Genomic DNA, 24744 nt, shown 5'->3' with positions numbered 1-24744 from the left:
TGAAATCGTCATTTCCTGTGCCGATTCAGTGTGTCGCCTCACAGCGTATCTGTTAATGACATGGTCCAAAGTCACCTGATCATAGATAGTTATTTCGCAACCAAATAATCACAGAGGTAATTATTTCATTCATCACCTAAAGGAGGTAAAATCTTAGCTCTTCAAGTGGACTAAAAGGTACGTGATTGCACGAACCGCAAAATAACAAATGAAACTGTATCAAGAATCAGCATCCTTATTTATTCTAACAGAATAAACAACAGAATAAATAAATGATTAAACAGAATAAATAACAGCCTTATCCCACTGGAGCAGCTCTGAGAGATAAGCAAAACTGCAAATGACGTGACATCGTCAGCGGGGTTCATATTTAAGGCGCTACAGGCTGCTTTATGTCATAATTTGACACAGTCACAGGTGTTTGGCAGTGAACTCTCCTAAAGGTATGGTCATACATTAGACGACATCTACTATATCACATGTCCTAGAGAAGATGGGAAGCAGCCGCAGTGTACCAGTACAGTGTTTTAATAAAAGAGGTCTCTCATGCACACACACTCCCTCAGTTTCCTCTCTTTTCCCTCTCGAGCGACCAAATGGTAAAGGTGCACCTTCATCCTCTGTCCACTTCTGCCGCACCTCTGCATCCTTACCCAGTTTCACTGACTTGACCGCTCCCCTCTTCACTTTGCTTTCCCTCCTACGTTTTCTTCTTCTCTTCTTTCTGCAAGGTCCAGCCAGTTTTCTCTGTTCTTCTCGCAGCCGTCCAGAAGAGGGGAAAAGGTGTCAAACAGTCCTGACAGAGCCTGAGATGGAGAGAGAGAGTTTAAGCATGAGACACCAAGTCAGACAGGGTTGGGGTATCAGATGTGGAGAAGTGGGGGGTAGAAAGGGGGGGGCAGTATTGTTATTAATTGCAATATTAACTGTTAATTACATCCCTAGTGTGTTTTTTTTTCCTGGAAAACATACATGAGAGATACATGCAGTGCAAGCATACACATCCACACACGACAGCAGCAGTGACACAAACATCACCTCACCTTGTACAGTGGATGGCAGATTCCATCGATGTACTCAACCTGCATGTCTGGCAGACGACTGCTGTTTTCTCTGTTCATCATGTTCTGCGGGGAGGAAAAAGTAAGCTCAACGTCAAAACAGCAGTGTTTATACAGAAGGGATGCTTTCTATCATTTCATCTACTACCAGAAATGAGTAGACACAGATTGAAAGAATTTGAATTTGCCTCAAACGAGAAATTAATTTGCACAAATGGAAAAAAAAGGGTCTCACATATCATTTTGGGCATTGGTGCTGACATATGAAATATATACTTCCTCTCTATTTAGCCTCCCCAGTCAGAAACGAAGTCACTAACAGTTAAACAGAACCCTCATCGCACTTACGATTGGTTTGATATTGAACTGTTCCTTCTCTTTGTCTCCTTGTGCAAAGAACTCCTTGGCAACCAGGTTAGCAATCTGTCAAGATGGAGAACGGGCTTAAAACCTACAGAGTTAACACGCATTTGCATTTTGTTGTGACTGAGAGATGAATACTTTTGAAATAAAAAATGCACGGAAACATGGACATTCGTAGGGTTTTGTAGGGTCCAAGCTTCAGGACCAGCTTGGGATTTTGGGCTAAACAAATAAATTTGACTTTATTTACAAGTGAGGCCTACCCTATATTGCTCAGGCCAAGGCTTTGTGATGGCACAGACATCGCTAGCAGTCATCAGCATTGATCTGTTGGATAACAAAAAATAATCAACAACCATCTTTTTAAAAGTTTATATATATGTATATATATGTATATATGTATATGTATATATGTGTATATATGTGTATATATGTATACATATATATATATATATATATATATATAGACACTATTTCCAGCTCACCTCAGCAGATCTCTCTTTTTTTCACTCTTCCAGCACACCTGCCCTCTTTTAGCAAGAGAAAAGAACTCAGATCTTCTCCTGAAAGATAGACACAAAAACAAGAGAAAAAAAAGAAAGCCACTTTAATTTGTCATTGTACATTGTACATTGTGGGTGGCACGGTGGCGCAGTGGTTAGCGCTGTCGCCTCGCAGCAAGAAGGTCCTGGGTTCAAGCCCCACGGTTGTCCAACCTTGGGAGTCACCCCGGGTCGTCCTCTGTGTGGAGTTTGCATGTTCTCCCTGTGTCTGTGTGGGTTTCCTCCGGGGGCGCCGGTTTCCTCCCACAGTCCAAAGACATGTAGGTCAGGCGAATCGGCCATACTATATTGTCCCTAGGTATGGATGTGTGTGTGTGTGTGTGTGTGTGTGTGTGTGTGTGTGTGTGTGTGTGTGTGTGTGTGTATGCCGGCCCTGTGTGATAGTCTGGTGGCCTGTCCAGGGTGTCTCCCCGCCTGCCACCCAATGACTGCTGAGATAGGCTCCAGCATCCCTGTGACCCTGAGAGCAGGATAAGCAATTCGAATAATGGATGTACACGGTTACAATGAAATGTGTTCTCTGCATTTAACCCATCCTATTGTATAGGAGCAGTGGGCAGCTGCAGCACCCGGGGAATCAACTCCAGTTCTTCTTTCCATTGTCTTGCTCAGGGGCACAGGCAGGAGTATTAACCCTAACACGCATGTCTTTTTGATGGTGGGAGGAAACCGGCGCACCCATAAGAAACTCACGCAGACACGGGGGAGAACATGCAAACTCCACACAGAAAGGACCTCGGACGGCCTGGGGTTCGAACCCAGGACCTTCCTGCTGTGAGGAAACAGTGCTAACCACTGGGCCACCGTGCCCCCCACATTTAAACAGGAATTGGTCAGCCAATCAGCCAGTCACTCAAGTACAAGTTTTCAAATTTCAACCCAGGTAGTTTAACTGAGTAAGTTGAAACTACTTTGAGGGGCTAATGTATTGTGGGTAACATACTCCATGTAAACAGTCAGGTCGGTGGCCAGGATGGCTCTTTTGATCATGGACAGCACTGCCTTGTAGTCCTCCTTTGACAGACCATTGAGAATCTGACTCCCCTGGGAAAGAGACAGTGAGCAAGCAAGAGAAAGTGAAAGATGAGAGATGGGATGGAGCAACGTGGGAAGGATGTAAGCCTTAGGAGGAGGACAGCAGCACTACGACTGGACAAAATTAGCTGGGGCAAAATAAATTGACTGATAAAAAAACAGACTGATATAAAGCGTGATTGAATGATGGACATTCTGATGCATAATATAGTATATGCCTACAGAGACAGACTGAATTTTTATGAAAAAAACAAATAGAAGCTTCAACAAAAATAACAAGAAAGACAGAGCGAGTCCTCACTGTGTTGTTGAGGATGAAGAGGCACAGATTGTAGTGGTGGTTCTCTAGAGAGGAGTGGCCATACAGCTGAGCTAAAGGCTGTTGAGTCCTGAGAGAGAGGGAGAGAGAGAGCAAGCGAGAGAGCGAGAGACATAAAGAATCACAGGGTGAGAGAGACTACTGTGAGTTGACATAACGAGGCACTGACTGAATAACATGGACTGACTCAGCTGAAAGTAGCCGAGACAGATTACAATCGGTGAGGGAGAGCCAGAGAATTGATAAAATCTCAGAGATTAAATTAAAGGGTGAAGTAGCGGTTAAAGCACACAGGAGACCGTGTTTTACCTCTGTATGTAGGAATTGCTGACTCCTCTGTGGTCAAGATCGTGGTTCAGAGTGGCTATCATCAGCGCCAATATCTCCAGCCGGGAAAAAATGCTCTGGTTTAGAAACAGAGAGGTGTATGAAGACAGTGGATAGCTTGACTCTATACACTTTATATATAGAGCATTCATGCATTCATCCATCCATCCATCCATTATCTGAACCGCTTATCGTGCTCTCAGGGTCGTGGAGATGCTGGGGCCTATTCCAGCATTCATTGGGCAGCAGGCAGGGAGACACCCTGGACAGGCCACCAGCAAAAGTAAACCATATGCGGGGGGGGGGGGTGATAAATAAAGTGCAGGAACAGAAATAGAAGTTAGGCGGTGATAACAGGCTGATGTGTGATGCCTGTGCAGAGCAGCTAAGAGGTTTTGGAAAGGTCTTGGATTAATCCTCTTCCAAATAATTAAGCACCTAAATAACCCTGGGTCTTCTCTGAATCACTTCTCTTCTTCTGGCAGGCGCAGTCACATCCGTCACACACTATCACATCACTACTGTTACCTTTAAATTCAATGTCAGTAAGCTTCAGAATGACTGAACTGAAAAAACAAAACCTAAATCCTCCATATTTACATCACGGCTGATGACCTCCTTACCCTCAGCACCTCTCTCCGGTAATATAAAAATGACTAAACCCTAAACGCATTCATGTAAACATACGTACAAATAAACACATGCAAAATGAAGGACACAAATGATTAAGATAATGGCTGTAAAATATTTTTCGTTTTTTTTTTTTGTTTCCAAATATTTATCAAATCAAATTAATGACATTATTAATTTTTTAGCTTGGTTTTTTCTTTGTAAAAATCCCATGTCAAAATTGAGGCATAATTTTGCATATTCAAGTAAGAAAATCCCCGAAACAAGCAAAAATAATCTGCCGTTGTAGTCAGATATGTCAACTAGATAAGCTTTCTTGAAACAAGATGAAATCACTTGTTTATGTGATAGACCAGAAATCTTAAAACATCTTACATTGCACTGATTTAAAGACATTTTATCTAGTCTGACGCAATTCTCTTATCTAACTTTTAAAAATGTTCTTTTTACAATGAAATAACCAACTTAGATAAATCATGATAAATGTTCTTATATCATGATAAATCTCACATAGTCATTTCCTGATAGTAAATGATTCTTGACACGAGATGATAAAAGATGGAACACATATGTCTGAAGGACAGGGAGGACAGTGGAGTGGTGAAGATGCAACGAGCAGAGGTGATGAAGGCGTATGAGTTTAAATACTTGGGGTCAACTGCACAACGTAACGGGGAGTGCAGAAGAGAGGTGAAGAAGAGAGTGCAGGCAGGGTGGAGTGGGTGGAGAAGACTGTCAGGAGTGATTTGTGACAGAAGGGTACCAGCAAGAGTTAAAGGGAAGGTTTACAAGATGGTTGTGAGACCAGCTATGTTGCATGGTTTGGAGACAGTGGCACTGACGGAAAGACAGGAGGTGGAGCTGGAGGTGGCAGAGTTGAAGATGTTAAGACTTTCATTGGGAGTGACGAAGAAGGACAGAATTAGGAATGAGAATATCAGAAGGACAGCTCAGGTTGGACGGTTTGGAGACAAAGCAAGAGAGGCAAGATTGAGATGGCTTGGACATGTGTGGAGGAGAGATGCTGGGTATATTGGGAGAAGGATGCTGAATATGGAGCTGCCAGGGAAGAGGAAAAGAGGAAGGCCAAAGAGGAGGTTTATGGATGTAGTGAGGGAGGATATGCAGGTGGCTGGTGTCACAGAGGCAGATGACAGGAAGAGATAGAAAAGGGTGATCTGCTGTGTCAACCCCTAACGGGAGCAGCCGAAAGTAGCAGTAGTAGTCGACTGAATATGGCTTTAATTTTCTTCTCGAAATGGACACACATGCACACCAACCTGGAACTGGTCTGTGGCCATGAGCATAGCGAACATGCACTGAGCAGTGCTTAGGCCATGGCTCCAGTTGTGATACGGGATGTTGTTCCTGTAACCACGTCTCACGCTGAGCACCCACTGGCAGAGACACTAGAGAAGGGGAAAGAGTGGAGGTAGATATATGTGGAAAGGAAGCACGGAGAGAGCCAGTTAGGGATGGATACGAGGTAACTTTGACTCAATCTATGTCCCTTTAAACTGAAAATAGATATAATTCAGCATCTTTATGACTCATCACATCTTCTGATGAATTTTTCATGTGCAAACTGCATGCCACGATAATGCAACATTAAAGAACTTTATTTTTGTCCTTTGGCCTTAAAGGTACAAGCTGTAATACCATGTGCCGCCATGGCCCCGTGCAATACTGTGACCACATGAGCGCTGCACTGACAACGAGAAACATGACACATCCCTCCATCTGGTAAACTTTGTGAATTTGTTTAAGAAATGGAGAAAAGTGAACACCGCCTAAAAAGGAACTGAAAACAATGTGGGATTGGCTGGTTTTCTCATTGGCGAGTAATAAAATGAACAACGTTTATGAAGTTTGACCAAAACGACAGCAGAATGCATCAACTGCGGCATGTACCTTTAATGCTACTTTTGCAAACAAAAAAAAAAACAAACAAAAAAAAGTCTGACAAATTATATTTAAACAGAGCAAGAAAAACAAAGCATTAACATGAATGAGTTACTTTGGTGGAGGCCAATTTGGCATCATCTCTGTTTGGAAAAAGCTGTTTTTGAGTAAATGAAGAAGACGTAGCATTACCAGGATATTAATGAAGGTATCCTATGATTTTTTTTTTATTCAACCTGTCATGTTCTTTACTATAATCTGCTGCTAAGGCAACTCAACAAGAAAGAGATGGAAATCATTGTGAAGTTATACACAAGATAACTATGAATCAATCTATGTCCCTTTAAACTGAAAATAGATATAATTCAACATCTTTATGACTCATATCTTCTGATGAGCTTTGCATTTTGCAGATTGGTGGTTGGTGGCGGCCCACTACTACTAGCATTACTCCTTCTAATACTACTCGATCGGTCGATCGATAGATAGATCCTGGAGTGCAGTCAGAGACTCTATCTGGGAAGAATAGGTGTTGATAAAATTGTGCCACTTTATCATATTAAACTTCATTCTTCATCTTTATGTCTTCATGCGTGCTCAATATCTTCATCTTTTATGTTTTGACCAAACTACTAATCTACCCATCCATCCATTATCCAAACCGCTCCTACTCAGGGTCGCAGGATGCTGGAGCCTATCCCCGCAGTCACTGGGCGGCGGGCGATTCACCTGACCTACATGTCTTTGGATTGTGGGAGGAAACCGAAGCACCCAGAGGAAACCCACGCAGACACGGGGAGAACATGCAAACTCCACACAGAGGATGACCTGGGATGACCCCCAAAGTTGGACAACCCCGGGGGCTCAACCCAGGACTTTCTTGCTGTGAGGTGACTGCAATAACCACCGCGCCACCCCACTAATCTATATCAAATACAATTAACATCATCCTAGATTTGATACCTTGTAATTGATGTTGAAGTCCTGCACTAGATTGAGGTCAAGGAACATACGAATGGTAGCTTGAATCGAGAGATCATCTGTCAGCACACAGTCAGAGAAGTGGAACTCCAGTATGTGCAGCGACTCAGCAGGAGGAATGGTGGCTTCCTACAGAAATAGAAAATAAACTCCACTTAAACACACACTCAGACACAACTTTATTTCACAAAACCTCATCACTAACACACACACACACACACACACACACACACACACACACACACACACACACAACTATAACTACACCACAAACACACATTACCATCACTCTTATGCGTAATCACACCAAAAGCTTTGGGATGAGGTCTAGCTTTAACCTGGGCAACGAGTTCAGCATGACCTTTGGTATCTACTGGTGCTGATAGCAGCTCATCAAGAGCTTTAGCTAGGGAGGGTAATTGTCCTCTGTTAGCATTAAGGCCAGTTAATTTGACCTACAGAGTTTAATCTGAGGCCAATTCAGAGCACAATTACCAGAAAGGTAGGAGGCACTGTAAGATAGTAGTGACTATAATAACAGAAATGGTGGGAAGTTGGAGGAATTAAGGAGCACAGACAGAGAGAGAGAGATGGGCAGAGATGTGTGGTTCGGAGAGGTAGAATGGAGGTGATGTAATTTTCTCCTGGGGAAAGTCGATTGATTATTTATAGGCTTTAATTTTCTCTCTTCAGGGATAAGGGGGGGGGGTATTTTTGCATGGAAAAAATTGTGACCACCTGCAATGCCTCAATTTCTTCCTGTGCCGCAGTGATGTGGTAGGCAAGAACCTGAAGCAAAAACGAAGAACACACACAAATGCACGTGCACGCACGCACACGTGAATTTAGAAACACAGTGCGTAAAGGCAGGATAAGAAAGTGTTCTTTCAACTGTGTGGTTTCACATATTAGGGACGTAATTCACTGTCATCTACTCCTTCTCAAATCCTCACAGGGGGAACTGTAAATCTGAACTTGGGCCTCACAGCACATTGAAGATTTTACTTTGTTACAGTTTTTTACACAATAATTTCAATTTCGCAGAGTCCATTTCCATAAGTTTTTTTTTCACCCCCTTTTTTTACCCAATTGTGCCCGGCCAATTACTCCACTTTTCCGAGCTGTCCCGGTCACTCACTGCTCCACCCCCTCTGCCGATCTCAGGAGGGCTGCAGACCACCTCATGCCTCCTCTAATACATGTGGAGTCACCAGCTGCTTTTCACCTTACAGTGAGGAGTTTCGCCAGGGGGACGTAGTGTGTGGGAGGATCACGCTATACCCCCCCCAGTTCTACCTCCCCCATGAACAGGCGCCCCGAGTAACCAGAGGAGGCGCTAGTGCAGTGACCAGGACACACACCCACATCCGACTTCCCACCCGCAGACATGGCCAATTGTGTCTGCAGGGACACCCGACCAAGCCGGAGGTAACACGGGGATTCGAACCGACGATCCCCGTGTTGGTAGGCAACGGAATAGACTGCCACGCCACCCGGATGCCCCTAAGACAGCAATGAGTTGACATGATCATGTTCTGTTTATCAGCCTCTTACTTTGCACCGGGGTAAATAACGAATTGGAAGAAAATGGGTCATCTGTAACAGGATTTAATCAAATGTTAGGACGTGGTGAGAACAAGATATACAGTTGGTCGGTTCCTATTATCTGAAACCTCTGAATTCAAAAACAGTATACTTTATTTTCCCACCAGTTCATTGTTTTTCTGCCAACATTCCCCACATGAGATAATACCATTACTCAGCTAAATGGGAGTGATAATAGGCCAAAGCAGGGTTTTCACCTCCTGTGTGACCTCAATGCTGGCTCTTCGCCTCTCTGTGATTTGGACCGTCTGAACGTACTGCAGTGCCAGGCCGCAATACACGCAAAGATCCTCCAGGAGGCGCTCATCGTATCTGTTGAAAGCGTCCAGCTCGTCTGAGTCTTTGCCCTGCTTGTTCCTCAGCTGGCACACAGCTGAGGGACAAGAAAGAAGGGAAAGGAAGGGGGGGCGGGGAGCAGAGCAGTGTGAGTGACAGACTCTCAGAGCTGACCCATCACCTCTTGTCTGTGTGTCATATAACTGACAGAGAGGCGGCAGCACATGTTGGATTTATAGAGGGAATATTTCAAATATTTCTATAATTAAAAGTCAAGTTCCAGCCAGAGACCTTTCTACGCCGTAGGGAGAAGAGTCACTCACCAATGACTTTCTCAGATTTCTCATTCGTGACTGGACAGCAAATCAGGCTCTTTGCTGACTCTTGGCCACTGTCTGACACATTAACTATTTCTTTAGTGCACAGGGTGCGTAGGGCGTATGACAGGTCCAAGTCATTGACGTCATGTTCCCTTGGGAAAAAAAAAACATAAAAAAATGTATTACCACTGAGCTGAATATTATTTGTTTGAATTAACGAACAGGAATCCAAGATGTAGATGGTTGCACGGTTAATGGATGTCGATGAACCCCAAGTCTATAAACACCGATAATCATTCATCAACTATATTTCAGGCTGTGTTCGCGCATTACCTCCTGTAGATTTGGCAGGTTGGCCCGAGCTCCTCGCATTCCATGTGGATCACCCGGGAAAACGAATCCTTACATTGAACAAGTTCAAAACAACATTAAGGAAGGAATGCTATATTATACATCGCTTTCTAATAAGCAAAGCTGAACAAACCCACTAACAGGGGCAAGCACACAAGCCGTGCTTCAGGATAATGGACCAAGACTGTTTACCGTGGTCTCCTCCTTGGTGATGAAGATGGTGCAATACTGAGCATTTGTGAAGGGCATGATGGTTGCAGCCATCTTACCCAACAGAACGTCAAAGGAGCGGTGCTTCTCTGACAACATTTTGGCCATCTCTATCAAAGCCTGAGGCAAACAAACACACGGGCATGCGGAGACGACAAAGACAGTGTAAGTAAAATGTTGACAGTGCAGATCATTAAACAGATCCAATCTGCATATGTGATGAAAGGTTCTATGGAACATGCTGGGTCAAAGTTATGAAGTCGTAAGGTAAGATGTTAACAAGATATCTGGATTAAATAAATGGATGTATGAAAGCGACGGTGAGACTTATGAAGTTGTCTGTTAGTTACCTGGCTGCGTTTGGCCTCCTGCCGTGCGCTCTCGTACAGCTGGGCATTATCCAGGACCATTCCCAGCACCCCCATATGATTGGAGAGCACCTAGGCGCAAGGATGAAAACACACTCAGTCTCTTGCTTCGCATACTAACGAGGGTGGCAGGAGCCTGTTTATTGGTATTGTTGTCTAAAATACTGTAAACTACTAATAAGACACGTTAGCCCCTAGCTAACGGGTCTGACCCTTTAGCAGAGCGGTTAGTGATGTCGCCTTGTGGCGCAGTGCACCCCGTATCAAATCCCGCACCGGGTAAGAAAATAACCGGTTACAATACCCTCTCTTTTCTAAGTTTGGATATCTCACATTTGTCAAAAAACCACAGTCAAAGAAAGACAGAAAGCGAGAGAGGTGGGGGGGGATTACTTTACGCTCACACATCATTCCTGTTGTTAAAAAAAGCTCAGGTCCCTCGATTCTATCGCAAACCAAATTCTGCCGATATTACCGTTCAACAGGTTCAAGCATCCGGGTAGCGGACGATTCCGCTGTCTGCTAACACGGGGACTGTCGGTTCGAATCCCCGTGTTGTTACCTCCGGCTTGGTCGGGCGTCCCTACAGACGCTCTTCCGCATTCCGACTCGACCAGCTCGATCATTTCCGGGCAGCGCCGGAAGTGATACTGACAACTGACAACAACAGCGAAGCAGTGGCGTTTTTCTCTCGGTCTCTTCAAGAGCTACTCTGACGCACGGTTAACAACGCTAGTCGCATTATCCGAGAAGCGTGCCATAGGTCAGTTACCAAAAAAGGAGAAGGGCTTCAAACTACGTTTCAAGCTACATCCACAATTATGAAGGTAAGATCCGGACGTGTAATGTTAGCACCTAGCATGTTTTTGTATTAGCCAATGCTAGCGTAGTGATAAGTTAATGGTAACGTTAGGTTTCTTGTGTTGGCCGTATCTGCGGGTGTTAAGCCGGATGTGGGTATATGTCCTGGTCGCTGCACTAGCGCCTCCTCTGGTCGGTCGGGGCGCCTGTTCGTGGGAACTGGGGGGAAATAGCGTGATCCTCCCACGCGCTACATCCCCCTGGCGAAACTCTTCACTGTCAGGTGAAAAGAAGCGGCTGGCGACTCCACATGTATCGGAAGAAGCATATGGTAGTCTGCAGTCCTCCAGTCGGCAGAGGGGGTGGAGCAGTGACCTGGACGGCTCAGAAGAGTAGGGTAATTGGCCGGATACAATTGGGGAGGGGAAAAAAATCAAAAACAGGTTCAAGGGGTTAATTGCAAGGAGTTAAATGGGCCAGCAAACTACTCAGTTAAGATGAGCATAGCAAATGAAAAAAAAGTAAATGTACAGTATTGACCCGTTAAAAATAACCATCCATTTTAATGTGGTCATCATGAATAATTAGATGGTGTTAGTCTGGTTAGTATTTGAATATGCACCTTAAAAAAATTAAACAGATCTTGTAGAAATTATAAATGTGTAGTTTGAGACAGCTCTTACTTTTCTTTTGTACTCCTAATAAATATTTTTCAAATTATTTCTATTCACTGATATAAAAGTGATAATTTCTAGATCATCGTTATAAACTTGAACTAATATGTCTTGGCAAACAGTGGGTTAACGGGAAATGGCCCAATCACAAATGTTCCTCCTACGGTATCTGGGTGAATCAGCGGCTCCCCCGTGCCAGCACCGTAGGTAGCTGCGTAACCAATTTGATTTTGACATTTGTCTTAGCCAATCACATTTTGTTGAGTTGTGGGCGGGACAATATCCCGACGTCTTCCGGGTAGTCGCGAATTTGGTAAGCAACCCGCGAAGGTAGTCAGTGAGCAAGGGGGGAAAAGAGACGACAGAACCACAACGAAGGATTTAGAGATCAGCGAAATGGCGGAAATTAGTGAAGAAGAAGACCGTGTGGCTGAATTAATAGAAACTTCATTTTCTAGATTGCCTTTTCACGAAAAAACTAGAAATAATCCAGAAAGGTCGGCCGTCACCCGTCTTGCCAGGATTGGCGCAAGCTACTGTAAACTACTAATAAGACACGTTAGCCCCTAGCTAACGGGTCTGACCCTTTAGCCGAGCGGTTGGTGACGTCGCCTTGTGGTGCAGTGCACCTCGTATCGAATCCCGCACCGGGCAAGAAATTAACCGGTTACGCTACCAAGCGCTACCGCAGGCATTTTCAAACTAGCACAGCGGCTATCCGTGGCTAACGGGCAGTCTACGCACCAACTGCTGGGATTGCATTATCCCGACCAGGGGCCCCCAACACGGCCCTCGGCAGTCTGGAGGTGCCACTTCGACATGTCCTGCCTGGAGACTGAGCTATGTGTAATGTACGCTATGTCTGACTTCGAAGGACGGAGCCCTTCTGGGCGCCACTTTTTCCAGCAAAAGGGGCTGACCGAAAGTATGCCCTAACTGCGCCTTCTCGCTTGCCTGGTCTTAAGCATCCCTGCGTCCGCAGCTTCCGTGGACAGAACAGTCTCAGCACTGAAAAGGATAAAAACGTACCACAACTGGACAGGCTCGTCTGTCAGCTTTAATCTCAGTTGAGAAAGGACTTCTTACGGAGTTGGAAGTCAAAGGACAAACTGTACGACCCGGCAATAGCACGCGTTGTTAAAAAAGGATCGCAGGACGGACTTTGTTTTCAAGTGATCTTCATTTGGTGAGCACGCAGCTTTTTCTTCAGTAATCGCCCCCCCCCCCCATTCCATGAGGAGGGTATCTCTGCAGACCCGGAGGCTGCACATTCAGACCCGCATAATGTGATTCATGTTCAATACGCGCACTCCGATCCTGTTCCATTTTGCTGTCACCCAGTTCGATAGGTGGCGCTGTCGCAAAAAAACGTGAGGGGCCTAGAACTGCGGTCCCAGATATGCGGGTCTGAACGTGCAGCCTCCGGGTCTGCAGAGATATACTATTGCATTCCATTCCATTATCGAGCTGTCAGGGTCGCGGGGATGCTGGAGCCTATCCGCTCAAGTCTGCTGTTCTAATGAGGCATCTGTAAATTATTTTTAGTGTGTTTGTGATTGACCAGAGAGGAGTATACTAGAAGCGGGATTATAAGGCTTTCCGGAATCATCTTTGTGTGTTGTGAAGCCAGTTAGGTCAAAGAAACCTTTAGCATGCTGAACTTCCATGTGACATGGCTTTGGCTATTGTTTTTATTGCTGTGTTTGATTTATTTATTTATTTTATTGCCACATGTGGTCCTACTGAAGGTACAGGGCCACGGTTCCACGCTGTGCTGCCTTAAACAGCGTAATACGTTATCGGGGAAAACCCGATAATGTATTCAAAAAATGTATTCAACTTTTACAAAGGTGACTTCAGAGGGCAGTAAATAGATTGACTATTGCAAACTGTTCTGTTTTCTATCTCTCTATGTATGTCTTCTCCCGTGTGTGTGAATGGTGTGATGTGAGTCTCCCCTGTGTGCAAGTGTAGTCTGTGCTCCTCCCAGGTCTCCATGGTGACGGTGGTCACCACCTAGACACTGCTTGGCATCCCCCTCATCACATTCTTTATATATCTTATAAACCCATATTGTTGTCCTGTTTCAATGTTGTATCCTTCTCTCCCTCCAATGGGTGACCAATGTTTTTTCTTGTCTCTTCTCCGTGTATGTGAATGCTGCAATGTGAGTCTCCCCTGTGTACATGTGTAGTCTGGCCTCTTGTCAGGTCTACGTGATGATGTTGGTCATGTGGCTCAGGTCCTGGGCTGTTCTGGTGGCATCTGGACACTGCTTGGCATCCTCCTCATCATTTCTTCATATATCTTATAATTTTGTTATCCTCTTTCAATGTTGTATTCTGTAAATTGCGTTTATTCTGTACACACAACATCCATTGCACATTGTCTGTCTTGGGAGAGAGACAGAGACTCCTCCTCTGAGGTTTCTCCCTATTTTTTCCTCCCTGTTAAAGGGTTGTTTTTTTTTAAGGGAGTTGTTCCTTATTTGATGAGAGGGTCTAAGGACAGGATGTTGTATGGCTGTAAAGCCCCCTGAGGCAAATTTGTGATATTGGCCTATACAAATAAAATTGACTTGAAAAACTGTTAGGGACTATTTTCATTTTTTCAGTGCTGCCTATTTGGATTTACTTCCAGCAAAGAAAACAGACGGCTGGATGCCAGCTACTGACAAGACAGCCGTAACTTTGCCTGGAAAATCACGACAACGTAGTGTGTAGTCCCCCCGCAAATATGCACTGTGGTCCCTTCACACTCAAGTCTACCTGAAACCAAACTACTTTCCATAGATTGCAAGAGAAATCTTTTTTACCTTCTGAAGTCATGTCAGGAAAAACTGTAATGATACATTATGGGGACCAAAGCAGCAGTATGACTTTGTGACCTGTTGTCAACGTTTCTTTTTTTTCTTCTTTTGGTACAGTGAGATCCATTTGTCAACAATGAGACGAACCTAAAACTAAAACTCCTTGAAAATTACAATGCCCAGAGTAATATCCACTCATGTTTAATGAAGTTTCCTTCCTCACCTTCTCATCCAGGTCAGTAAACAGAGAGACCGCTCCTTCCCCGCCGCTCCTCTTGTTTATCAGAACTGCAACGCCGACCACCTATCGGTAAGACAAGAGGAATGTTATATTGCTGAACTCTTGGTGTTATATTCTGAGCAATATCCACACCAGTCCACTGAAAAGTGTTAGCATATGATAAAAATCTTATATTTACTTATATTGAGTAATATGCATATGCAAGCACTAAATCTTGTACATTTTCGTCAAATTAATGTGGTGATGGTGATACTGAATTGATGTTTGACCTCTCAAATTCCCAGAGAGCAACTTGAAATGAAATGTAATCATCATTGTTGAGTGAACTCATTTCCTACTGCAGAACAAAAACATGTTTGACCCTGAGTTTTAGCTATATATATTAATGTTTTTCTTGGTAAAGGACCTCTATGGGCTTGGTCTGCCATATCTGCTTATTAGCCACAACGACTTTGCTTCTTCTTTCCACTACCGCCCTTATTCTTCCACTTTAGGCTGCTATGGTGAAGATATAAAAACCCTTGTGCCACTACAAAAACATTAATGATTTGGTGATTCGTTGATTAGCTGTTTTCTTAAACACGCCAGGAGCAGAAATTCTCAATCGGGGCGTTCGGGTAGTGTAGCGGTCTATTCCGTTGCCTACCAACACGGGGATCGTCGGTTCGAATCCCCGTGTTACCCCCTGCTTGGTCTGGCGTCCCTACAGACAAAATTGGCCATGTCTGCGGGTGAGAAGCCGGATTTGTCCTGGTCACTGCACTAGCGCCTCCTCTGGTCAGTCGGGGCGCCTGTTCAGGGGGAACTGGGGGGGGTAGCTTGATCCTCCCACATGCTACGTCCCCCTGGCGAAATTCCTCATGTCAAGTGACAAGTAGTGGCTGGTGACTCCACATGTATCGGAGGAGGCATGTGGTAGTCTGCAGCCCTCCCCAGATCGGCAGAGGGGATGGAGTAGCAACCTGGATGGCTTGGAAGAGTGGGGTAATTGGCCAAGTACAATTGGGCCTGCCGCCCTATGACTGATGAGATAGTCTCCAGCATCCCCGCGACCCTGAGAGCAGGATAAGCGGTTTGGATAATGAATGGATGGATGGATGGAGCTTTGTTTGTAAAGCTTGAAGTACTTAGTCCGCATCAGAGGAATGCAGTGGGACACGGCTTGGTGTGTGGCAGATTCATGTAAGTATAAAAAACTCATGACACAATATCGTATTACATATGAAATCATAACACGTCACCTCTTCTCTGTGGTTCTTGATGGGCATGCTCAAAACACTCTTTAGTTTGAAACGTGATGGTTGATCATTAGCAATGTGGAATCTGGGGTCCTGAAGAAGGAGGCAGATTACAGAGAACTATGAGACAATTGACATAAAATGCATAACACCGGGGTTCCTACACAGTATGGAAAAGTATGGAATTTGATTTTAGTGATTTCCAGGTCTGGATAGGTTGGAAAAAAGAAAAGAGAGTATGGAAAATATTTGTGTTTCCAGACTATTGCCCCTATTCTGTTTTCTAAAATATAAAATTTCTAAAAATAAACTGATCATACAAGCAGAGTGTTTTTCATGGCGTTTGGAGCAGGCAGCCAAAATGTTTACCACTGTGTGAGAGAGGGTGGGCCGGAGTGAGTTGATGTTGTCGAAAGCAAGGCAAGACGTATGGTGTGCGACTGAACACACACTCCTACGCGGAGCTGCCTGTACGCCTGTACGTCACAGCCTGCAAAACAGCTCTGCCCCAAGTGCCTTATCACTGTACCAAAAACAGACATTAGCGACCAAATTAGTTTTAAAGAAAATTCGGCAATGTCATGCAATTGGTTATTTGTGATGCTATGTACAGTATATATACTGTACATAGCATCACAAATAACCAAATATCAAGCTTGTGTGAACATTTATGAGTTACACAGTGATGGAGTTATCAGAAAAGTAAACGGACTATCTTTTCTGCGTAAGGATATGCAGAAATACGGCTGCATTCATCGTCGTTTCCATGGACACAGTGAATAAAGAAGGCTGCACAGACGCTGTGAAAATTAAATTATTTTATACTTTTTTTCCAACTCATTTTCAGTTCTTATTTATAAAAGAGACTAAAAATATGGGGGAACAATAATGTAATATTATTTATTCAATAAATTAAGGGAAAAATAATACGAGTATCGGTAGCACCGGTTAGTCTACTTCCTCACTGGGCAGAGATGATTGACAGTGGAATGTTGTCCAACTTTCTGCATAGGAGTGTGGACTGAACAGCTGCAATGGGTAAATGCAAGTTTTCTGAGGGCTTGCTTGACAATCCCAAATATAAAGCCTGGTTGGCTGAGTCTGAAAAAATCTACCGAGCAGTCTGGAAATTTGAGTCTGGAAAAGTATGGAATTTTGAAATAGGAAATGTGTAGGAACCCTGTAACACTAGCATTGATCATGTCTATCTATCTAAGCTATTTGTGGTTAATTCTATACAGTTTAAGTGCTGTGGTCTCATTTGTGCGAAATACACAATTGTGCGCATTAAAAGTGTCACATGTAATTTTCCATAAATATCTACCGTCAACTCCTCTCACTCATCCGCTGGTGTCCTCAATCAGACCGGACTGACTCATCACAGTTTTGGCTTCAGGAGACATTGGCCATGAATATACCCACACAACATACTCAGAATGTACACAGTACTCCCCAATTTACACATACACTTACTGAGCACTTTATCAGGGACACATGTACACCTACTTATTCAGGCAATTATCTAATCAGCCAATCGTGTGTCAGCAGTGCAGTGGATAAAATCATGCTGATATGGGTCAGGAGCTTCTGTTGATGTCCACATCAACCATCAGAATGAGGGAAAAAAAAGTGATCTCAGTGATTTCAACCGTGGCATGGTTGTTGGTGCCAGACAGGCTGGTTTGAATGTTTCTGTAACTGCTGATCGCCTGGGATTTTCACACACAACTCTCTCTAGAGTTTACTCAGAATGGTGTGAAAAACAAAAAAAATCCAGCGAGAGGCAGCAGGCAGAAATGCCTTGCTGATGACAGAGGTAATTGGAGGCCCTACCCACTATTATAGTGTTCCTAATAGGGTTGTCAAAATAACATGTTTATTTCGATTAATTAATTATGGAAAAAATCATGTGTCAAAAAAATTAACGCGATTAATCGCGCTCTATGATGCCCTTTGACCCCATACGTCACTGTGCAAAGCACAACCATCCACAGTAGCTTTGCAAGAATGATGGAAGCAGATGAGAAATCGTTGCTTGCCCCAAGTGGGACTGTTGATAAGAGCACTGTTCTGTACAATTTCTGCAGTAAGGAAGTTTCGTACCATCGGGGTACTTCAAGCCTGAAATATCTCCTCAATGCAAAGCACTTTAGCAGTGAGCTCGGAGGTCAGACCCAGCACAGCCCCTGATGCTACAGTGAGCAACCTAGCCTCACCTGAACAGGCGTTAAGTTGCTGACTAAATCTACGTGTGACAGATTAACCAACTCAACCGCTAAATGGATTACAATGGACTGCAGGTCAGTTTCGGTGGTAGAGCCCAGGGGGTTAACGGAGGCTTTACAGATTGCATCCTCTGACAATTTATAAGCCGCCATAAAAAATACAGTTGTGTCTAATTTAGATTAATTAATTACAAAGCATAATTAGATTACATTTTTTGATTGCTTGACTCCCTTAGTTCCTAACAAAGTGCTCAGTGAGTGTACACTGACTAGATCACCTGGGGCCTGATTCTGCCAAGTGGTTAGCACTGATCCTTAATCAGAAGGGGTGGGGTGGTTGTTACCTATTTGGTAGACTCTTGTCTTTCAGTTTCTGTCTCTTGCTCTCTCTGTCTCCCTCCCTTTCTTGTTCTCTCACTCTCATGTGCACTGATAGTGTGTCTACGTAAATGCTGTGTATGCGTAGCGGGGCTGGGGTCGGTGCCAGAGCCTAAGGAACTGACGGGCAGTCAGGTTTGACGGGGGCATTTTGTTCACCTCACGTTTCATGAAGGAAATGAACTATTACAGAGAGGCATACATACACACTGTCACTTATGCACATGGGCGTGCACGCAACACATCCACAAAACCAGAGGTTATAAACTAAGATGCACAGGGGGGAAATTCGTTGAATATTTTGCATTTCATACAGTACTGCAAGAGGAAATTCTACATAACAAATAAACCTATACATTGGGCCACCACCTTCACAGGTTACACAACAAATGAAAGGATAAACAACATCCTTTAGGCCACATCAAGAAGCGTATGCATAATTATACAACCATATACGCGCTCATCCAGAAACATAGCCACAATTACAGAAGTGCAGATAACACCTCTCTTAAATAGCACAGTGTACAAAGCAGGTGAGACATTTTCCCATGGTGCATAAGTGGATTTATGAACTCACCACTAGAACAGCTGAAGTTGAAGTTTTGCACATTGCTAAGTTTTCCCATTGTTCACCACCCCAAAAATGTCCACATTAGTGCTGCCCATCTAACGTCTCTACGTAACTATAAGTTCAACTTTGTAATATAATTGATTGGCTGGTCATATAATGTGAATATTGCGGTTGTTTTTAATTAGCTAGACAGGGGGTTGTTATTTTTAGTAAGAAATTGTTTCCTAAATGCAAACTATCACTATCTTCCGCTACCAAATTGTATGACTTAATATTACTTATAGCTGTAAAAGTATTTCAGTTATATTTCTTTTTGGTCAAGGAGGGAATTCAGCTGAGGGGGCACAGTGACCTTGCTGGATGGGCCTGGACCCCCAAGGCCCACCCATAACGCCGATGCTGGTGGGGTGGGGGGGGGGGCAGAGAGAAAGAGAGAGACAGTCTTTAAAGATTAAGGAAGCTAGTGTCCCAAAAATCACAGTGTAATTAGAAACAGAAGTCTCTAAAAGGATTAAAGGCAAGGAGTACGTCAAAAGGGATTCCCTGTCCACCTCCTCACACCTACATTAAGCAGTTAAGCTAAAATCATCCGAGCTAGAATGGGAGAGTGCAAGAGAGGTAAGGAAGGTATTGGACCAATGTAGCATGCAATACTCTCCCCACTTGGTGTCCCCCCCCCCCCCCCCGTGACCTGGAATGACCTGATTGGCATATTCAGATTTAAACTGGGCATTTGAATTGCGGTCTTGTGCAAAATAGATTGGTGAGAGTGAGACACCATTAGCTAAAGTGACTATAATGTAAGGTTTACCTCACATGCATCTCTTATGTTTATGTGCGATCCTGTGGCCACCACATATCCCATGATACCCTTCACCAGCTCCAAATGTGCCTGGCCACTGGAGTTGTTTTCCTTCACATTCTTCAAAGTTGTCAGGGAAACCACTTCCTCCAAACTGTTCCTTCCACCCTGGGTCTTCTTTACCAATGAAAGGGAGCAGAGCTCAGCTGCCACCAGCTCCCCAACATGCAGGAGGGCCCCTTGACAGAGCTCTGCCATAGAGCCCACCTGGTTGAGTCCTCCTCTAAGGAGCCCCAACATCCACAGGCAGCCCTCACCTCGCCCACAAACTGCAGCCTTCTTCGGAGAGGACCGCTGTGGTTGGGGGGAAAGGGACTGGTGGCGTGCATGGGAGGAGGAAAGGCAAATGGGAGAGAGGGGGGGACAAGGAGAAACAGGGGAGCGGGGAGAGCGAAGTGAGTGGGAAGAGCGACAGCGTGGCAAATCTGGGCTGATTGGGTCCAACCACTCAGGGGCATTGCGATTACAAGACAAGGGATCAGGTCTTTCTTTGGTACGAGTATGGAGATGGCAACTGGTCAATGGAGAGGAACCCCGACGAGGGCGAGGGGTGGTGAGCATGTCAGAGTAGTCAGAGCTGTTCCTGGGAAGTTGGGGCTGCAATGGGGATGTCTCCAGCTGAGAACCACTGGCCCTGAAGTGACATTCAAGACATGACAGATAAATGAGCATTAAACCCATGAAAAATGGACAGTGCATATGTGGGGAAAAGAGGCGATTAAGTCAGCAAAGAATAAAGTACAAAACCAGGTCACTTGTGACTGTTACTACGACTGTTTATGTCCATGGAAAGCACACTTTTTTTTAAAAAGTGATACTGACATCAAAATCTGAAATTCCTGTTGATAGGCTGTGTTCTGAGTTGGAATGTGACCACGAAGAAATTCAGTGGCCAACACAGCGCATCTGCGGCCACTCGAAAGAGATCTGTGATTGACTGTTGATGGTGTCCAATGACAAATTGTGCCGGTGGATACGTAGACACCAGTCAATTTGCATATATGGTGTGTCCGTAGCGAGATGCTATAAAACCACAGAGAAGCCGTTCTTTCAGCCCCTCCTGCTAGCTACTTGGCTCGTGTTTGTGCTATTTTGCTGAGACTTTATTATCGATCTTGCTATGACGTATTGCTGTCTATCTGTATATCTATCTATTTGTCTATTTATCTAAATATCTATCATCAGTCTATCTAACAGTTATTTGTATCATTGAACATATTATTCGCCAAGTTGTATTGCACTACCGTGCTGTAGGCCTACCACCATTTTTTTCTACGGCAAGTGATGAGTGGTACCAAGCCTCACCCACACGAACACACAGGAGGACAGTAGCCAATAGCTTTGAATTCATAAAACCACCTATTTTCGGTTATGATTCAAACTCCCAATGTCAAAAAATGTGTTCAGAAAGGGCATGTCAGTCTCTCTTTAAAGCTGATTCCAGGATTTTTCTCCATTAATAAATGTATAATTTATTTTTCTGGACCATGGAGTTAAGTTTCATAGCATCAATTGGTATCTATACCACGGTTGGAGACACTCTTCATATACCACTGTTGACATTTTTGACGGGGTAGGAGGAACACTGGTGCAGCAGCAAACACCTTCCTACTCAAACAGGAAAAAGTATTGAAATGTGATGACAATGTGGTGATGATTCTGTTGGAAAGGTAATCTACCAATTCTACAATCAATATTACAGTACAAGTGTTCCCATAATTTGATGTAGTTTGTAATGTATTAGCTGCATAAGCTTAATAATAATAATGAATTACATTTATATAGCGCTTTTCTAGACACCCAAAGTGCTTCACAGTGACAGGGAAACTCACCTCAACCACCACCAACGTGTACCACCCACCTGGGTGATGCACAGCAGCCATTTTGTGCCTGAATGCTCACCACACATCAGCTTGAGGTGGAGAGGGAGGAATCATTGAGCCAATTACACGAGGGGATGATTCAGTGGCCAGATGGAGAGAGCCAGGTTGGGAATTTTGCCTGGACACCGGGGAACCCCCTACTCTTTGTGATAAGTGCCATGGAAATGACCACAGTGAGTCAGGACCTTGGTTTAACATCTCATCTGAAAGATGGCATCTCCTACAGTGCAGTGTCCCCATCACTGCACTAGGGCATTGGGATTTTGATATTTGTTTTTGTTTTTTTAAGACCAGAGGGAAGACTGCCCCCTACTGGCCCACAAACACCACTTCCGGTAGCGACTCAGTCTTCTCTGGAGGTCTCCCATCTAAGTACTAGCCAAGTCCATACCTGCTTAGCTTCAGCCAATCAGCAGAGCGAGGGTACAAGTTGGTATGGCTGCTGGCCGATAAGCCCAGGTCCCAGGATGTGATTTTTTTTTTTTTACACGCGTGGGAACTGTTTTTATTGCTGAGCTGATGGCACACAAGCAAAAATGGCTGCTACACCTTGTTTATAGTTCTCGCTGCCATAGGGAGGGACAGATCTGGGAAATCGCAGATTTCCTCTTAACAAAAACACCCACACCTGTCCCTTCCGATTAAGGATTAATGCTAAACCGTCGGAAGAAGAGCACTAAAATGTCGTAGGGTATGGCCATAGTATGTAACACAGGATGTTGCCAAAGCGGGGCAGTCACGTGGGAGCTATGACAAAACAACTGCATTGTCAGTACCATGTTTTTAACCCTGCACTATTGATTATTCACCGATTTTTCCACTAAGTCTCACAAATATTTGCACTAGAATATCCGTGACCCACCTTTTTCATCAGGCTGACTACAATGCTGCGGTTTCTCCCAATAATAATTATTAAAAACAACAACAACAACAAAACAGCTACAACAATGCCTCATGGGGTGCTTACGTGGAGGCTCTTCGTAAAAAGTAGTCCCGCGTGAAGTCGGAGTGGTCATCCAGCCAGGCCTCCGCTTGTTGGCTCCCCCGGCCATCGGCAAAGTCCCGGCGCCGCCTGGTGGACCGAGGGGTCCACAGTGGCGAGAAGAACCAGCCAACACGGTTGACCACCGGCTGCTCCCGGCCCGCAGGCTGCCGGGCCTCTTTCCCCGTGGGAGGACGGGGAGTCACTCTATCCGCTTCCATTGACTCCAGCGTTTGGAGGAGGCAGGGCATCCCTTCTCTCTGGGTAAAGGGAGAACAGATCGACTAAACTCACTTTTGAAACCCGGGACAGCTCTCGGGTAAAGCAGGCCTGTCTTTTCGGACGATGACACTGGCGAGTCAGTCTATGTACATGTGAGAGCATGCTGTGCAAAGGTAATCCCCACATCCTTACTTTAGCCACTTTTGTCATCCCTTGAAACATTAGGCCGTACTGCTTTAAAGGGACGGGCTAATTCTCCATCGGAGTGTGTACCCCTCTTTCTCATGGAACATTCCTGGAATCAATAGTTCTCCTCCTGTGGACTCGTCCAAGCTTTGAAGTTGTAAACTGACATCTATAAAATATCTCAAGAACCTCAGCCTGACAAATGAACTAGCTAGTTTGGCTAAAGACAGTAGGGTGTCTGATGCAAATATACACTACCGTTCAAAAGTTTGGGATCACCCAAACAATTTTGTGTTTTCCATGAAAAGTCACACTTATTCACCACCATATGTTGTGAAATGAATAGAAAATAGAGTCAAGACATTGACAAGGTTAGAAATAATGATTTGTATTTGAAATAAGATTTTTTTTACATCAAACTTTGCTTTCGTCAAAGAATCCTCCATTTGCAGCAATTACAGCATTGCAGACCTTTGGCATTCTAGCTGTTAATTTGTTGAGGTAATCTGGAGAAATTGCACCCCACGCTTCCAGAAGCAGCTCCCACAAGTTGGATTGGTTGGATGGGCACTTCTTTGAGCAGATTGAGTTTCTGGAGCATCACATTTGTGGGGTCAATTAAACGCTCAAAATGGCCAGAAAAAGAGAACTTTCATCTGAAACTCGACAGTCTATTCTTGTTCTTAGAAATGAAGGCTATTCCATGCGAGAAATTGCTAAGAAATTGAAGATTTCCTACACCGGTGTGTACTACTCCCTTCAGAGGACAGCACAAACAGGCTCTAACCAGAGTAGAAAAAGAAGTGGGAGGCCGCGTTGCACAACTGAGCAAGGAGATAAGTACATTAGAGTCTCTAGTTTGAGAAACAGACGCCTCACAGGTCCCCAACTGGCATCTTCATTAAATAGTACCTGTTAGAGCCTGTTTGTGCTGTCCTCTGAAGGGAGTAGTACACACCGGTGTAGGAAATCTTCAATTTCTTAGCAATTTCTCGCATGGAATAGCCTTCATTTCTAAGAACAAGAATAGACTGTCGAGTTTCAGATGAAAGTTCTCTTTTTCTGGCCATTTTGAGCGTTTAATTGACCCCACAAATGTGATGCTCCAGAAACTCAATCTGCTCAAAGAAGTGCCCATCCAACCAATCCAACTTGTGGGAGCTGCTTCTGGAAGCGTGGGGTGCAATTTCTCCAGATTACCTCAACAAATTAACAGCTAGAATGCCAAAGGTCTGCAATGCTGTAATTGCTGCAAATGGAGGATTCTTTAACGAAAGCAAAGTTTAATGTAAAAAAAATCTTATTTCAAATAAAAATCATTATTTCTAACCTTGTCAATGTCTTGACTCTATTTTCTATTC

At 44.3% G+C, this 24744-nt stretch overlaps 1 protein-coding gene across 1 annotated transcript; it reads right to left on the bottom strand.

The window, feature by feature from the left end:
• Window positions 1–683: 683 nt before the first annotated feature.
• Window positions 684–23196, bottom strand: LOC130113036 (cGMP-specific 3',5'-cyclic phosphodiesterase-like). The gene is made up of 20 exons (XM_056280552.1): window positions 22961–23196; window positions 20060–20744; window positions 16078–16167; window positions 14819–14899; window positions 10294–10383; window positions 9926–10063; window positions 9716–9783; window positions 9386–9534; window positions 8984–9159; window positions 7920–7970; window positions 7164–7310; window positions 5579–5707; window positions 3651–3745; window positions 3324–3411; window positions 2931–3031; window positions 1910–1987; window positions 1688–1751; window positions 1410–1484; window positions 1044–1127; window positions 684–806 (listed from the first exon to the last, which is right to left on the bottom strand). Exons 1-20 carry the CDS (start codon window positions 23194–23196, stop codon window positions 684–686), a joined length of 2748 nt encoding a protein of 915 aa, XP_056136527.1.
• Between the last annotated feature and the right edge of the window lie 1548 nt (window positions 23197–24744).

This window comes from Lampris incognitus, chromosome 5, assembly GCF_029633865.1.
Source record: "Lampris incognitus isolate fLamInc1 chromosome 5, fLamInc1.hap2, whole genome shotgun sequence".
Taxonomy (NCBI): domain Eukaryota; kingdom Metazoa; phylum Chordata; class Actinopteri; order Lampriformes; family Lampridae; genus Lampris; species Lampris incognitus.
The sequence above is the reverse complement of the archived record's forward strand: the minus strand, read 5'-3'. Positions and strand labels throughout refer to the sequence as shown.

What these genes read in the sequence shown, in the direction of transcription:
- LOC130113036 (XM_056280552.1), bottom strand. Translation starts at nt 23,196, where the DNA reads ATGGAAGCGGATAGAGTGACTCCCCGTCCTCCCACGGGGAAAGAGGCC. An exon ending in GCATTGAGGTCACACAGGAG is followed by an intron (nt 7,971 to 8,983) that starts GTGAAAACCCTG and finishes TTTTTGCTTCAG; the next exon opens with GTTCTTGCCTACCACATCAC. An exon ending in AAGAAATTGAGGCATTGCAG is followed by an intron (nt 7,311 to 7,919) that starts GTGGTCACAATT and finishes CTATTTCTGTAG; the next exon opens with GAAGCCACCATTCCTCCTGC.